This window comes from Populus trichocarpa, chromosome 2, assembly GCF_000002775.5.
Source record: "Populus trichocarpa isolate Nisqually-1 chromosome 2, P.trichocarpa_v4.1, whole genome shotgun sequence".
NCBI classification, from domain to species: domain Eukaryota; kingdom Viridiplantae; phylum Streptophyta; class Magnoliopsida; order Malpighiales; family Salicaceae; genus Populus; species Populus trichocarpa.
This window is the reverse complement of record NC_037286.2, coordinates 10,909,133-10,927,063: the sequence shown is the minus strand read 5'-3', so window position 1 is coordinate 10,927,063 and position 17,931 is coordinate 10,909,133. Positions and strand designations below refer to the sequence as shown.

Below are 17,931 nucleotides of genomic sequence, written 5' to 3'. Positions count from 1 at the left end.
ACTACTGTCACGCGGGCTGCCACCCCGTAGCTACTGTCCAACAATGCTTTTCGTCAGCCTACACCCTGACAGATTTTAACCCTGTGACACCAAGAATGAAGGTTGTCAAGGGTAGTGAATTTATTTGTTGGATTTAAAGTCCTTTTAAGTTAAAGATTTAAATCTTATGTTAAATGATACATTTTTTACATATTTGAATTTAAATTGAATAACCTCATTTGGATTTTTTTTAATCTATTATATATTGGATATATTAATATTTTGCTTTTCCAATAAAAAAAACCAATTAGCATACTATTAGATTAAAATGATATTTTATGTAAGCTTCATTAGTTATTATAAGAATAATCAGGACAATTTGATTTTTTAACCTTTTAAAAATGCATAGTATAAAAAATTTATTAGTCTTAAAAGAATTTTTTTTTAAGAGATTGATAGAGAATAATTTAATTTTTTATATTTTTAAAATATGGTGTAAAGGTTAAATTACTTTAAAGTAATTGTTTTTCAAACTATCAACCGTGGCTTTTTTGTCATTTCAAACCGGATTTTTGGTAGTTATTAAGATGATTTGGGATGATTTGCTCTTCGGATATATATAAATATTATTTAACTATTATTATGACTGATTTTTATGTGTAATATTTAACTGGTCAAACTCATAACAAAATTATTTTTTTTTTCTAGCTCAAATTTTATTTTAATATAAAACACTTACCAAGTCCAGCCCATTACTAGGTCTGTTTTTCTTATCCTCTGACCCACACTATTACATAACCTCTGTTGTAATTAATTTAGTGTGTAACAATTACACAAAAAAAAAACGAAAAGAAAAGAAAACCAACTAGAAAAGAAATGTTGCAGGAGTGAGAAGGAGAGATCGCAATCTTAAGGAGATGTATATTCATTAGGATAATTATCTTTGACATTGGTATACGAATCGATTTTCAAAAGCGATAGCCATTGCAGATTATCATGAGTTTAAGAATAAAAAGCTCGAAAAGATCAGTGAGTTGAATGACATTCTTGTAACAGAAGCATGGCAACATGTTATTGAAAGTAGACAGGTACTTCGATGGAGTTATGCATCCGGATATTTCCTGTCTGACAACGATAATTATTAAGAAACAACATTTTGAGTGCTTGCAACTTAAAAAGCGTGGCATAGACTATCCTGGAAAAGCTTCATAATTTTGTACACGAAAGGCCTCTTAAACCATTTCAATGCTAGATCAACTGATAAATGAGACTAGAAATTACTTCGAGAGGTTTGTCAAAGCATTGGAGAATGTCCTATCCAACGTGGGCTTCCGTGATGAAGTAGAAGATCACCGGACTTTTTTAAATGTGCTTGAATTTTGATTGTTTGGTAATACAGGATCATAGAAAGACTCCAATTATTGATATCAATAGTAGAAAAGAAGGCTTTAGTTTTTGGTAAGGAAGGAGATTGATACCATCAAAAAGCTTAAATGAGGCAAAAAGCCAGCGACAGAAACACCCCCAGAAATACAGTATGCAAACTACATAGAGGTAGGTCACAAACAAGCAAAACTGCAGAAAGTTCCAGTTTAAGAAACAAGAAAAAACTCCTACGTTGCTCAAAGAACTTCAGTCTGACATATATTGTAGCAACTTGTAGCTGAAAGCAACTGCACTAAAGTAATAGCATTGACCATTTCTACAGATAATGAATGGCGCACTGCACATGCCTAAGAGATTTCTTCATCCAGCAACAAAAGGAAGCCAATTCTGTGCAGACATCAGCAAAAAACAAAAAAAAAAAAAACAAGAATTGAGTGAAGTGCACTAAGCAATAGAAGACATAGTAAGCAAAGTAAAGATTCAACAACTAGAACATTGTCGCAACGAAGACAACTTCAAAAAGATTAGATTACGAAGTTCAGTGACCAAGTAGAGATTCTAATTTTCTATCACCAGTATGAAGTTGTGGCAAAAGCACACCTCAACCATCCTGGTATAAACTAAAAGCTGCATCAATATACATAACAAAGTGCAAATAAGATTGACAAAAGGCGAAGAACAAAACAAGACCAAGGTGAAAACTATAAAATGATGTAGAGACCCAGCTATGATCGAAACCATTAATACCGTAGCTCCACAGTTTCCTCAAATTCAATTATCTCATCATTCCTAACTTGATTCAGACAAAAAGCTTCTGCCCCTTTTTCTACCCTGTAATGACCATCTTTTCTTTTCTGTTCTTTTTTTTCTTTTTGTCGTTGATCAAATCACCTCGAGAACGTCAGGCACTCAAACCAGCCCAACTTTTTGCAGATACAAGCAAACCCAAAATTCCAATACAAATAATAAGATAGTTCTAGTAAAATCACCAGGGTAATAGATGGTTGGAAATTTAATCACCAAAGCAAGTAAAACAAAATCCCAGTTTCACCTACCATTAATCCCATATTTATTTTCAATTCATCACCTACCCACGTTTCAACATAAAAGCCAACATTCAAATACTCCCATTTTACGATTTAAATTTAATACTGTATGAACTAAAACAGATCAACTACTTTGCTTCGTTTTGAAGCGTAAGCACAAAATAATAAATCCATGGTTCTTCAAAATTCCGTCAGCTCAAGGGATTTTTCGGAGAATTCAGAGAGTGGATCAGGTGGTTTTTTGGAGATGTTGCGTTGACTGCTTGTAGATGAATACAGAGCCGATAATGAACGGAGGGTTTGTGGGCGATGGGATTTTTCTTGATCTTCATTTATAGAACCCGGTAAGCTAACGATGACAAAGAAACAAAGATGCATGTAATGTCCATAGCTAGATTTTGTTGATACTGTCTTTTAAATAATGTCAAATTGACAGTTTTTTTTTTTAATTAATCAACACTATGACATACAACTTAATGGTTAAAGTATTTCTTCCTGGAATGTAAGGACAGTGTATAATCACATACAAGAACATGAATTTCAGCTTCACATGGATCTCCAGCGATAAGTTGTAAGTTGTTAGTATGACTGACCAATAAAAATAAAATACAATAAAAGATTGAAATGTATTAAATTCATCTATATTCAAACCAAGATATATGTTTTGTGGTTTCATTGAAAACTGAGAATGCATATTATTAAATTGTTTCCAAACTTCACCATAAAAAAGGTGTACCATGATTCCATCAACCGCATCATATAAATGATGTCATGTCATGTACTCAGCAATCTCTGAAGACATAAATAATCTTTACATTCTATGACTGATTGAGAAGCATCTCAATTTTTATATTCAACAAGTGTCCTTTCTCTACCAATATAGGGTTTATATCAAGCATGTTGACATGTTTTGCACGTGGTAAAATTTGCATATTCACCATAGTACAATATGTTAAAATTTGGATGCATATTGTTTTTTTTTATCATGTGCCAAGAGGTTTTATCATGAATTTTACAACATTGAAGTTCTCTTTCAGCCTATTTCTTTAAAGTAATATGTTTTCAGCCATTCAATGATGTGATCACAACCATTCTCACTCAACCTATAATATGACTTGATGGTAAATGCTCGTGTAATGGAAAATAATTTGTTGTAAGTTATGCACATATCCCATAAAGGTTCATTAGAATCTTTTAAAAATTTAAAAAAACCTAGCTACATCTATATTTGATTCTTCATCTAAAGAGGTGTTAAATGAACATTTACCTGAATAATCATTATTTATTTTCATTGCATCCATCATCATACTCTTATAAAGATTACTATTATCATCTATAAACTCATATAATGACCAATAATTTGTGTAAGTTATGCACCTAGAGGTTTATTATAATCTTTCAAAAGTTCAAAAAACTTAGCTACATTTATATTTGATTCTTCATCTAAAAAGATGTTGCATGAACCTTCACTTGAATAATCATGATTCATTCACATTACATCCATCATCATATTCCTATAAGGATTATTATTATTATCCACAAACTTATATATGTTACTAGAACTATAAATTGAACCAACCATCCTTTCTAACATGGTTTTATGAGAAACATATGGTTTTTTGTGTGCAAACCAACATAAATATTTATAAATAAACTTTTTTTAAGTAGATGCATCATCACAATATCTTTATGGTGAAACTTTTTATTTGTACACTTCACTCATAGACATCTAATTTTATCTGCACTAATATCATTTGGTTTAGAAAGTACACAATTAATAAAACTTTTAACACCTTAAAGATAATCTTACTTATACAACCTTTCCTGTAAATTTTAATATATCCAAAAAAGATCATCCATTACTTAGAAAACCTAAATGGAATAATATTAATTTTATCAATTCAATAAAAAAATCAATTCCTCAAATTTCTAACTTACAATAAAATTAACAAAATGTGATTAATACTTATTAAAATAACTCGTTATTTCTTCAATTATAACATATATAAGTCACACAATCAAACTCAATTTCATTAGATGATAACAAAATTCAATTTTTTCTAAATTTCAAACAAACATTAACATATAAATCATATATTAATGCAATAAATCTCTCTAGAAAAAAGATGTAAAATACTTAAATATAAAAGTAAGTATACTACAATAAAAAATTAGCGTAAAAGAAATGACAAAATATTATCAACTTTTTATTTTTTTAATGGGTTGGCAACTCCATAAAAAAGAAATTAACAATGAAATATTATCCATCGATGTTTCCATTTCTATTTTCTAAATTTTTTTGGTAGCATATGATTGCGGTACTTGGTACAAAAGAAAGAAAAATATATCTGCTGGGGAGAAACCAACACCAGCCAGTAGTGGCTAGTTATTTGAAAAGCATCCGCGTGCTTAATGGAAAACTGCCCCTGGATTGGTACAAAAATGTCCTGTGGGACATGTCTAAGACAAAGCTAAAGACAAAGATGTAAATGTCTTTAAGTCAGGTATGCAATGGCTACATGAGTCTAAAATGTGTGACTGTAACATCACAATCGGACTGCACGGTTGCTACCGAGTCGGCTTACAAAGGTTATAAAATAAAAACCATCTATTAGGGTTTATTAGGGTTTAGTGGGAAGAGTTTAAAATTAAAAGATTTATTTTTTCTGTGGTCTCAGTTTCGAGTCATGTGGTTACTAATATGATGACCACTAGAAACTTACATGATCGATAATTTTAGAATCCGTAAAATTAGTTATAAAATAATACTTCAGCGCGGTGCATCACATTTATATGGAAATTAGAGAATTCATAAGAAGAGATTGTCTTGAAATGGAATAAAACGGGACAGGTGCAAAAAACAGAAGAAGAAAAAAACGCTTTTAAATATGAAAGTATCCATACTAAATTCTTCTTTTTATAGTGTCTTTTAAATATCTTAAACTGTACTCGAAATTCTGTCATAATTTAAAAACTTTACTTTTGTAATTAATATCAAAATCCTCAATAAGAGCACAAGCGATTGAGTTGATCTCTTAATTATGCAAATTATCGGCGTAATTATGATACTGACACGTTTGCAATTCACAATATTGCTGGATGCTCAAAAACCCACCGACTGATATCTTTCTTGTTTTGTAAGATTCACGATTAAGATTTATTACAAACTTGCTAGTATCATTAATATTTGTTAACATGCACTTGTAAGCAAATATATATAAATATATATTCCTTTTTCTTTAGGGGACTATATAATCCATAAATATCTTGGGGGAAAGAATTCAAAGGGAACGACTGTGCCCCCCTCCAATTTCGTTACTGGAGGCTGGAGCAAGAAATGGCAACTGTATCCATCTCCGGTTATCTTCCTGAAGGATTGAGACTTTAATGGTAGTAGGGGCCCCAAATCCAAACAATCAATGGTCTTCTCAAGCCATTTATGACGACTCCTAGCTGTGAAAGTACTTTTTGACGAAAATTTATCGAGTGGCATAAATTCTTTCCAGTGGGGTATATCACAGCAGGAGAACTGCCATGGATGGAGATGGACAGCTTGTTTTTTTATATATATATATATAAAAAAAACACATGGAAACATGACATTTATTCAACCCTTATTGTGTCCAAGAAGTCTTCCCTTCGCAGCATGCACTGTTCGCACAACATGAAAATGAGTTCATGATATATATAGCTTTGTTTTTTCTGTTTTTCTTTTTTTATATATATATAAAGAACAGACCCTGAGGTTATTAAGGCTGATGGGGAAAATATTGTTTCTCGTTGCTTTGGGACTTACACAATTTGCATGAAAAAGAGAGACATGGGAGGTTCTGCCAAAATTGAAATAAAATAAGTTCTATAGGGTATAAAAATAGTTGTTTTTTAAAATATATTTTATTTAAAAATATTTTAATAAAAATTTATTTTATTTAAAAATATTTTAATAAAAATTTATTTTTAATATCAGTACGTCAAACAATTTAAAAATATAAAAATATTTTTAAAACACAAAAATAAACAAGTTATTACACACTAATATGCAACCTTAGAGGATATTTAAAAATATAATAGTGGTTATTTTTAAAATGTTTTTTATTTCAAAACATATTAAAATAATATTTTTTATTTTTAAAAAATTATTTTTTACATCATATCAAAATAATCTAAAAATATATTAAATTAAAACAAAATAAAAATAATTTTTTAAAAAAACTGTTCATGTCACCATTTCGCTACAGAAATTGAGAGTAAATAACACGATCCAGGGTAGTTTAACGTTGTCACACGCATAAATTATTGATTAACGTTGCCCACCAATTTTACATCTATTGTGCCCTAGGGAAGAAGAAATGAAGAAGGAAAAACATGAGAGAGTGGGGGAGCAGTTTCTGGAGGAGAAATCACCTAATGCTGCTCTATTTTTTTCCCCAAAGATGATGATGATGATGATGCTCTAGTTTTATTGACATTAATTCCCAAAGCACTTGTATAAAACAAGCTTGAATGCCGATTTGCTATTCACTTCCCTGTAATTTAGCGTATAAAATAAGATAAAAAACCTTCACAAGAATTAATTAGAAAAATCCAAGTACAGATGTGATTTTAGGGTGCTCATGATTTACATGTCAAGGGGACAAGAACATGAGCATTCAACATCAGGATGTGTACGCTTCAGAGAGAGCCCCATTGAAATCATCTTGTGACAAGTAATAAAATCAAACTAATAATTGCCCCTTGAAAAGCAGGACATTTGAATTTGATAGCTATAAAAGTATAGAAAGGAAATGATAATCGGCAACTTGTATATGACAATTACCCCATCAATCAGAAGAAAAAGGCAATAAAACAGGGTCCTCCTGTCACTGTTACTCCCTGTAGTAACTCTATTATAAGTAACAGAAAGGAAGAAGAGAAAGAAAAAAAAACAGAGGCCTCGAATGTGATTTTGATCTGCCATGAGATCCCTCCCCCCAAGGCTACCCACCAGTAAATCCCTCGGCAGAAGTGAGAGGATTTCATTTTCCTTTTCCTTGTGCTAATCCCCAACTCACCCTCCCAGAAACAGCAAATTACCAATTCTAGACAAGCCTCCCCGTGCCACTTTCTTCTTTCCCAGTCCCTATGTGCTAGTAGGAGGCCGGCCACGGTCAATTCAATAAAGAGGAGCCCGGTTCGGTGCCTTCTTTCTCCGGTTCATTAAAATGGTCGATATTACGGTATCTCTTGGAAACATCGTCCGGCATGAATTTGTCAAGCTACTCCTTTTCTTTCTCACAATCTCCGTAGTTGCAGTACAGGCAAGAGCCCTGCAAGCAACCCCACCATCCCCGCCTGAACTAGAACTTGTCTTGCTCGATGCGGCCGGTTCAAGGACCGAAACTGGAGTCATTAAGCCGTCATCTGAACGCGGTTCAGACAAAGGCAAGAACTTACAATCATACAAGAAACTTGAAAGCCCACTTACACCTTCTGTTCTCAAAATATGATCAACCTGAAAAAAGAGAGGATTGGAGAGAAATGAGAGAGACCCAGATGAGGAAGGACGTTGTGAAGTGAAATGGTTAGAGATAGAATAGTAAAAGAGTAAAGTTTTAAGCATGGTAATTACTAGCTACCTTGCAAGAAATGGAGCAAAATAGATAAGGGAATTGCAGACCTCTGTCACACCTGCTACAAATGTTGCCTCTGATATTCACTGGCCTTGTTAGTGGCCTTTGATTTAAAAATATCACTTTTGCACTGTTTGTAGTATAGGACTGGAAAAAAACAGAGAATTGGAATCGGTCATGGTCAAAATGGTAGGTGCAATTTGCTTTTTCAAGAAAGGAAGGCATTAAAAAAGCAGTAGCTAAATCTTCTCTGCGTATCAAAATTCAAAACAAGAAAGAAACCATATAAACAGTAATAAATGCGTACACGGACAGGAGCAGCATAGAATTATGCCACGAGGATTGCGATATCTATATGTTTTCCCTTATGTTTCTTGAATTTGATCATGTTCATATCCAGATTTATTGCTTACTTGAACAAATGCAGAGTCGAATAATTTCTGAGCATCATCTACCCTTAAAACATCATTATATACATATCTTCTTATCTGAAACATACAAGGAGACAAATATCAAAACTTGTTAAATACATGATTTGTCATGTAAGAGCAAAAACTGATCTTAGCAGGTAAGTCTTGAAGGAACCTGCAAGAGACGGTGAGAGCCGTGTGGAGACAGACAGTGAGGGCAGATACTGATGCAACAGTCCAAGCAAAATATGTTCTTTTCATTCTTTCTTGCTCCTTCGTGAATTACACAAGCATTGAAGAATTTCTCTGTAAGAAGTGCTTGAAGCCAAGGAGGTAGTGATAGATTTGATGAAACCAACTGTATAAAAAAACACGAAAATTAGTACTACTGCTAATAATTCAAGAAAAGAAAGACGAGTTTATAAAACAAAAAACATACCATTTTGAATTTTGGTGTGGGAGATGTAGATCAGTGTTTGTGGTCAGGGCTTGTAAAGATGGTGATGTACTAACTATTACTGCAGTGAGAGAGAGACGGCGCCTGGCAAAGTGGTGACAGTACTGGTGTAGGGTGTTACTGTTACCAACGTTAAGAGCAGGGAGGAAGGGAGATGAGGGGTGCCTGGCCTCATATAAAGGGGTGCGTCTTCTTATTGTGTTTTGGACAAGAGAAATACACTATCCATTTTTTAAAACAAAAAAAATTACGCGATACCTAGCTAGTAGTATACTACTGCTATACGCTACTTTAGTGTAAAGGGAGGTTTGGAAAATGAAAACACAAAGGGGCAGACAAGATTTTTGTAGTCAGACGATGAAGCAGAGGATCAAGGAAACTCAAATCAAGATCTAAGAGTATGTTTGAAATCAGAGTAATATTTTTAACTTTTTGAAGATTTTAGAAAAGGTAAAGTTAAAATTCTATATTCAAATATAATATTTTTCCATTTAAAAAACTGAAAAAACTAGTTTTTTAAGTTTTTGAACTTACATTAAACTTGAAAAATAAATTTTAAGAGTTCTTGCAGTTTTTAAAATAATTTTTTTATTATTTTTTAAATGAAGAAAAAAATGAAAAACACGATTTTTTTTATATACAAGGGCTTTTTAGCAATTCCACATTAAAATTATTTTTTATATTTTAATATTTAATTATTTTCATAAGTTTAATTTTTATTATAGATCTAATATAAAGTTTTTTCAGAGAAGAAATCGTTTTTATTTAAATAAATGAACATATTTTTTATTAAAAAAATAAAATTGAAAAAAGAAACAAAGAAAAAAATGTTTTTGTTAGTTAGAATTTTTCTTTATGTTATGCTTGCTAAGAGCCCATGAGGCGAAGAACCTCTAACCATTTGTTTCTCTGTAAATGGTCGGCCTGGCCTGGCCTGGCTGCAGGTGTCTGCTCTTTACTTTTCTCTCCCCCGACAAGGCTAGAAACAGCGACTTTTCTCAGTTCTGTGTGGCAAACGGTAAAAAGGGTATGGCAAGTGGCACTAATGAGATCTTCCCTGGAGTCACCTTTTTTATTTAGATGGGATTTAAAATATATATATATATATATATATAGCTTGGTAAATTAAAAATATTGACAGAATTTGAAAAAAAATTGGTAAAATAGTACAATATTAGTAAAAAATATGGACAGCATCGTGACTAGTCACGAAAATAATCTCCATCCTTTTTTCTTCTTCCTCGATAGTTTTTTAGTCTGTAATAAACATTTATTTAATCTTATATTTTTTAATTATGAATTTTTTATATGTTACGTTTTTAAATCATGACAAGTATAATTATATTATTTTACTAACAAAAATTTATAATCATGTTATTTTATTAAAATTTTAAATTTTTTATGCTAATAACACAAAATAACTTTTGAAAAGCGCTTTTGAAAAAATTTAAATTTTTTTTATTTTTTTATTTTCTTTAAATTAATATTTTTGGTGTTTTTAGATCATTTTAATGCGTTTATATTAATAATTATTTTTAAAAAAATAAAAAAAATATATTATTTTAATATATTTTCAAGTAAAAAATACTTTATAAAATAACCGTAATCACATTCTCCAACAAGCTATTATCAGCTTACAAATGCTCGGGTGATGGTCTGCATGTACTCTGTTTTTTTTTAGAAAATAAGACAAATAGACTACCCCAAATTTGTAGCAAAAAATATTATGCCTGTGACAATAACTGTGTTTTTATTACTCAAATATCAGGTACTATAACCATTTAGTAGGTGACTAGTGGTAAAAATTTAAAATTAAAAGGTTTGCTTTTCCTGTGATTTCAGGGTCGAGTTCTGTGGTTGCTAATATGATGGCCACTAAAGGTTTATATGATCGTTAACTTCAAGGTCCGTAGAATTAGTAAAGATATACGCAAATTGATACAAACATCTATATTAATAAAATAAAAAACCCTATTAACAAAAAAGACCGTAACTTGATCACGAACCAGCACCAATATGCTCGTAAAATATTACTACTGCCATGAATTGAAGGTAATTTATTTATGTTAGAAAAGATTGTAATTTATTTAAATCTTTGCTTATATCGATATTTAGATTGTTATTGAAGGTGTGCCGGTAGAGACGACACTTCCATCTTCACCCAAGTACTGGTTGCTATTCAATTTGACTCAATCGGATTGTTCTTCAGTTTGATCATGCTTCAATTAGAAATGTATAAAATTTGATCTGGTTTGTTCATCTTCAGATACAAAGACAGTTGAGGAGTTCATCCTACCGGAACCCATCTAATTTTTTAAACCTTTTATTTTATTTCATGGAGTTGTAATTTACTGTATGAATCATAAAAAAGTTTTTATGATTTTATATATGATTTTTAAGTTTAGATGATATTCTATGATTTAGGTGCGGTTTGGAAAGCATGAAAAATTAATTTTTTTATTTGAAATTAATTTTTTAATTTTTTAAAATTATTTTGATATATTGATATAAAAAATAATATTTAAAAAATAATATATATATATTATTTAACATATTTTTAAATCAAAAACATATAGAAGTTTTGTTGATACTGTTGCTGAACATAAATTGCAAAAACAAAAAAAATAGCAACCAACGGATGCATCTAGGAGAAAAAAAGCTATGCAGGAGAGTCAACAGAATGTGTGTCCGAAGAGCACAGACGGCTGCTAACTAGAAGAGTAAAAGTGGCGATGCATGGAGATTAAGCTATGGTTTGTTTTTGTATTTTAAAAATATTTTTTAAAAAAATTAAAATATTTTTATTTTTTTATTTAAAATTAATATTTTTTGATATGTTGATATCAAAAGTATTTTTAAAAAAATAAAAAAATTATATTTTGATGTATTTTCAAGTAAAAATCATTTTAAAAAGCAACCACTATTGTATTTCCAAACACCCTTTAATAATACAATTAGAACGAAGTCTGATTAAAAAAACAAAAGAAGCGTGAATGCAGAGAGGAGTGTCAAGTTTTTTTACAAAGGTTGCCCCAGCAGTTTATTATCAAAGTTATATGTTTATTGTATTATTTTAGATTTACTAGGTTAATTTTTTTTATTTAATTACATTTTTTATATTTATTTTTTATATATACTGTATTTTTTTAAAAAAAATACTCATTTACTATTGTTTATATTTTTTTATTATCTAATTAAAATAAAACTAACTTATTAATGTTATAACATGAATCATTGATTTTTTATTTTTTCAACATACGTTAACAATATTTAAATATAGTTTTTGTTTTTTTAAAAAAAAACCTCAGACCCTTCGTACGTAGTATAGTAGCTCCTAAAACGGCGAGACATACGATTTTTTTGATTGCCACTATTACACTTGGCACCTCAACCAAGTCCTAATAATAATAAAAAATAAAAAAATGGCCACAAATTGCCATCGAAACCCGAAAGCGACCTCATTCACAAATGAGAAAAACATGGGAGATAAATGTACTGTTTGTTTTCCCATTTTAAAAATGTTTTTTTTTAAATTAAATTTTATTTATTTTTTATTGCTTTAAATTAATATATTTTTTGATATTTTTAAATTATTTTGATGTACTGATATTAAAAATAATTTTTTAAAATAAAAAATATATTATTTTAATATATTTTTAAATAAAAAATACTTTAAAAAATAATCAACACTATGTAAACACTTGTGCCAATCTCTACCTGTCATTCTCAGAATCAACAGCAAAGAACGAATGACAAATAATAGTGCACTTGAAAATACATGTCAAAAATTCTTATTTCAATAATCTCCTATTAATTAGTAGCTAGCTGGTTTGGTAATCTTTCTTTAAAAATTAAAATAAAAATTGCGATTATTGCCGCCGCCGCCACCAGTTAGGGAATTCAATGATATTGTATTTTTGAAATATTGTTATTTAAATCAGCATCAATAATGTCATTTTGTGTAGGGCAATAGAAAGTTAGAAACCTACTCTACTGGTCATAGTTTGAAGGAGAAGTCATGTGACATGCATACATTCTTCGACCTAGAAAATTGTTCTGACTCGTGCGGGTTGAAGATAACAAAAAGTTTAAAGACTCGGTGCTGGAGAAGCCATATACCCCATCAACTAAAATCAAGAAAAAAAATCCAGAAGGTTTAGACTTACTTCTTATATAATTATATTGAGTCATCGATGCTATAACAATCTAAATATATATCTTACACAAAAACACTAGTATATTCTGTAAATTTTTTTTTTTCCAAACTCTAGAAGTTCAGTAGGTGTGTTGCCTAGCACTCCAGACATTGGACGCATGCTTAACAAGGATGATGGGCATGCATCCTAGTATTTTATAGGCTCGAGCACGCGTTCTAGTCTAACATGTCGGGGATTAGGCAATGCATATAGATTTATTTTTCACCCATAAGAAGTTCAGTTCAGGCAACTCGCCTAAGCCCAACATTGTTTTATAAATTTTTTCAGGGCTTCATGCGGAGTCTCTTAAAAAAATTTCAAGACCCCAACATAGATCCCTTGATATTTTATAACAATTCAGTACGTATTATTTTAAGTGGAATAAAACTTAAAATACCACATTAGTTTACTAGGATTAAATGATTTTTCAGCCCTCATCTCTATAAAATGACAAGACTCGTGGGTTTTAAATATCAACTGAATCCAGCAAATTCAAGATTCATAATCTCCACTCTCCATTGCATATATATTTCAAAGTTTATCTCTCTAAAATATCATTGTATTATTTTTCACTACAAAGAGACTTATTGAAGCATGTGAGAGACGATAAAAGTCATTTTACTTGTATTAGTTACTAGCTACTTTGACTTACGAGACATTAATTACTTTGACTTATTAAGCACTAACTACTAATCACTTTGATTTTCAACATCAATCGTCAAGATAACTTGGTTAGAAAAAATAAATTAAATTACTATAACTAAGTTATCAACGCATGAGCTTTATTCTTGAACTATTTATTTGCATGTAAATCTTTTTTTGCCAAATAATGTACATGGGTATTATCCTGTTCTAAATTCACGAGTTTGTGGTTTTTATTACATCACAAGAGCCAACGTGGATATGACATGCTTCGAACAGGATGAACCCAGATTTAGATTATAAAGCAATCAAGATTTGTACAGTAATATTAATTAGCCAACCAAAGTTCATCGCTGATTGCGTGTTCTGAGGAGCATGAATTACAAGCAATGCGACGGTTGATTAGAAGTGCGCATGCGTGTGGAAGAAATTGAGGACAAAAGAAATTAAAATGTGAAAGAGATATGTTGCCGCAAGGTGCTGCAGGCAGGGACGGATTTGAGGAATTGGCGTCTAAATGGTAAAAATTTGCAACGGCAAAGCAATGTATGCAGCAGCTGTTTCAGTGCAAATGGCTGGACAGTTTTTATTTATTTTTTTTATTTATTTATAGCAATAGTAGGACCTGACTCTAGCAGCCCTATCAAACCCCCTCCCTCCCCCCAAAAAATAAATAATAAATAAATAAATAGATAAATAATAATAATCAGCTAGCGTAGCCTAAGCCCTCGAGTACTAGTATCATCTCCACAGGGTACTTTTCAGATTCTCCTTTATTGCATGAAAACTGACTTATGTGTGGTCGCTGATCATGCTTTTGTCTGGTTTAAATTGTGTCCTACGCTCTTGATGCACATATCTTCTCTGACGGTCTCCCTTATAAAAATTGTTACGGCATATAATCCACTGGTTATTTGAACCGCGTGATATCGTGGGTAGTAAATTTTTTACATGAAAAAAACTATTTAGTTTTATATAAAAAATTAAAAATACAAATAAAAAAAGTTATGCAAATATTTAAATTAATAATCATCTATATAGATAAACAAGAAAAATCATTAACAATAACAAAAAGATAAACTAAAAATTTTAAGAAAATAATGTAGATCAACCCTAGTTTTAATCGGTTAACAATAGCTGTAAAATCACTAACAATAACTAAAAAATAAGCTAGCATGACAAACTTATAACTCGAAAAATAAAGAGTGAGTCAACCTAGGTTAACCTACAAAAAACATGATCTGGGACATTATATTGAAAACATTGTATCTGGAAAGACTACGAAACTCAATTCTCAACCAATTAAATGTTGACGGATTAACTTGAAAAAAGAATATCAATTACACAAAAGGGTCTAAAAAAAATAACATTTAAAATAATGGGGATCAAAATTAAAATACAAAATAAATTTTATTTTTGATTAAATGGTGAAATTGAAAAGAAAAATAAATTGAACCAAAAGACCAAAAAACAATTAAAAGAATGATATCAAAATTGAAATTAAAAAAAATATTGATTGAATGGTGAAATTGAAAGAAAAATCAATTCAACAAAAAGCTAAAAAACTAATCAAAACAAGAATAATCAAATTAGAAAACATAATATACAGCAAATTGAGATTGAATGACGAAATTGAAAACATACAAAACTTATACAAAAGGGTCATAAACAAAAAATAGAAATCAAAAGAATAAAAATTGAAGTTGAAATATCAATAACAAGGAGGGTTAAACTGTGATTTTAAAGGGAGGGAAGGGAAAATAAAAGAAAAATGTCAATTAATGACAAACTAGACAACCCTCGTTGACACGTGCTGCACCACCAGCAAAAGGATGCGATGATGCATCAAACGACACGATAAAATGATGTCTTTGGATGTTGGGAGCAATAGCACACATCGCCAAAATGGCATGACTGCCTCCCATATGTTGAATAGTGCACCACACATCTCCACCTTCTTTTTTTTTACATTTGATCAAATGCTAAATTTATCATAGGTTGACTTGATAATAACAAAAAAAAAAAAAACTATTGTGAAAAAATAAAAAAAAACCTTTTCACACTAGCTTTGAAAATTCTTACTTTTAAGGGTATTTTAGTCATTTTATTATGATTTTTGATTTTTTATTATTGGTTAAATATCAAATCAGCTCTTAATTGACATTATAATAATGAAAAAAACATCGTGAAAATAATTTTTAACGCAAGTTTTAATTATTATTTTTTTCAATTGATATTTTAATTATTTTACTAAGCAATTGAAATGAAAAAGGAAAAGGACTTGTTGGTTTGGTAATAACTAATGAATTGAAATGATTTCAATATCTTGCAAGCTACTGTTATGTTTTCTTCAATTGAAAAGATAAAATTATCATTATACTGTAAATAGTGAAAATAGACATGGACTACCAATGTTTTTCAAAAGAGGTTTAGCATTTATTAATTGTGTTACTTTGGTTTACAAGTCTCTTGCCTTCAGGTTTGTGATATTTCAGAAGGATTATTGTAGTTTATTTTTTAAATTTAATTTAGTTTGTTTCCATTGGAACAATTAGTGTGCTAAAATATTGATGAATATGCAAACGTTCTGAATTAAAATTAATTACAAGGCATGTCCAAGATGCTAGATAATTAATGTTATTTATTTGAGACTAAGAAGTTTGTTACTGTAATTTTAGGTTTAAATCATATGGTTGCTAATATAATAGTTATTGGAAGTTTACATAGTTATTAACTTCAGGACTCATAAAATTAGTCGAGGCATACACAAACTGGTCTGGGCACCCAAATTGAAAAAAAAAAAAAAATTTCAGGATTTACTAGCGTTCTGAATCAAGATTAATAAGTAGGTATATCACGTGTAGAAAATTTTAAAAGACTCCAGTTGAATTGTATCGAAACACCCTATAGTATAAACCATGCATAAAAAAAAAAATCCTTACGTATACATACATGTATGTGGAGTATTACTTGAAATGTCCCTGTTGAAATACATTGTACGGATGCGATGTGCGTATCTTTATATTGAATTTTATAATTAAATCTGTTTTATTTTAAAAACTTAAAATTACGTGGTGTATATATACTTAAATCTAAATATTACTTTTATATCATTTATTTATTTCATATAAAATTGTTGACTAACACTCCATGTTATTTGCAACCTGTTTATTTTTTTGAAATGTATCTTAATTGCTCGTGTTAAAAGGGCTTAAAATCTTATTGTGGATACTATATTCTTTAACTTTACATGTTGCACTTATATTATTTATTTATTTTATTTGCAAATGGTAATTCTAACCATTTATAATTTAAATATCTTTGAAACACCTTTCATTCATAATTATTTCCTGTTTTGTCTATTTATTTTTCCTATTTTAATGTTCAGAAGTTTTTCTAAACCAGAAACTATTTTTTATATTTTTTTTCAAATAATCTTAAACATGCACATTTGTATAAAGGGATTGTTTGACGCAGCAGTTGAATTATAATTTTGTTATTTTTTGAATTTTTTTATTTTGAATTTATTTTTTTATGTATTTTAATATATTGATATCAAAAATAAATTTTAAAAATTTAAAAATAATATTATTTTAATATATTTTCAAGTAAAAAATAAAAATAAAAATAAATTTTTATTATATTTTTAAATTTAAAATATAATAAAAAAAATCAGGATAATAATCATAATCGGTAAACAAATTCAACCTTTCAAAATAAAAAAAACCTAACAAAACAGAAATTTAGAGGCTGTTTGGTATTGTGGTTGGAACTGTGTTTTGTTCCAACCACAAAAAAATAGCTGTTTGGTTAATATTTTAAACGCAAGTTTTGAAGATGGGTTCCACTATAAATTGTGTTTCGACCGTTGATTTTGATGAAGCAGAATATTGCTGCTTTTCACTTTTCATTGCCGCCTGTTGCCACATCCTGCACTGTTCACTTCTTAAGCTTTCTTTATCAGGATGATCCTCTACACCAGCGTTATCATCAACTTAATGATCCAAAACCAAATTTTTTTTTGGGTAACAATCGAGTCATCCCAGGAAGGCTTAATTAGACAGTAATCATCACAAAATAGTTTCATGTCCAAGCAAACACCACAACAAGAACACTTCAAATCCTCCTCACCATTTTCACTTAGCTTACCACCCCAAATCTTGAAGGTCACGAAGTTGCTTCATCCAAGGAAAAAAAGCAAACTTG

The 17,931-nt window shown here is 30.0% G+C and overlaps 1 protein-coding gene and 1 long non-coding RNA gene across 2 annotated transcripts; both read right to left on the bottom strand.

Moving 5' to 3' along the window:
• Positions 1–1,450: 1,450 nt before the first annotated feature.
• Positions 1,451–2,769, bottom strand: LOC112326459 (uncharacterized). Its single transcript, XR_002980028.2, has 2 exons — positions 1,966–2,769; positions 1,451–1,752 (listed from the first exon to the last, which is right to left on the bottom strand). It is a non-coding gene; the product is annotated as an uncharacterized LOC112326459 (long non-coding RNA).
• Positions 2,770–7,138: 4,369 nt separating this feature from the next.
• Positions 7,139–9,075, bottom strand: LOC7461704 (protein RGF1 INDUCIBLE TRANSCRIPTION FACTOR 1). The gene is made up of 5 exons (XM_024595083.2): positions 8,870–9,075; positions 8,606–8,788; positions 8,434–8,508; positions 8,027–8,167; positions 7,139–7,902 (listed from the first exon to the last, which is right to left on the bottom strand). Exons 1-5 carry the CDS (start codon positions 8,870–8,872, stop codon positions 7,564–7,566), a joined length of 741 nt encoding a protein of 246 aa, XP_024450851.1. The 5' UTR covers positions 8,873–9,075; the 3' UTR covers positions 7,139–7,563.
• Positions 9,076–17,931: the final 8,856 nt, after the last annotated feature.

Coding starts and splice junctions, on each gene's coding strand:
- LOC7461704 (XM_024595083.2), bottom strand. Junction 8,168..8,433: donor TCGACTCTGCATTTGTTCAA/GTAAGCAATAAA, acceptor GTTTTTTTCCAG/TCCTATACTACAAACAGTGC. Junction 7,903..8,026: donor TTTGCTCCATTTCTTGCAAG/GTAGCTAGTAAT, acceptor CTCTTTTTTCAG/GTTGATCATATTTTGAGAAC.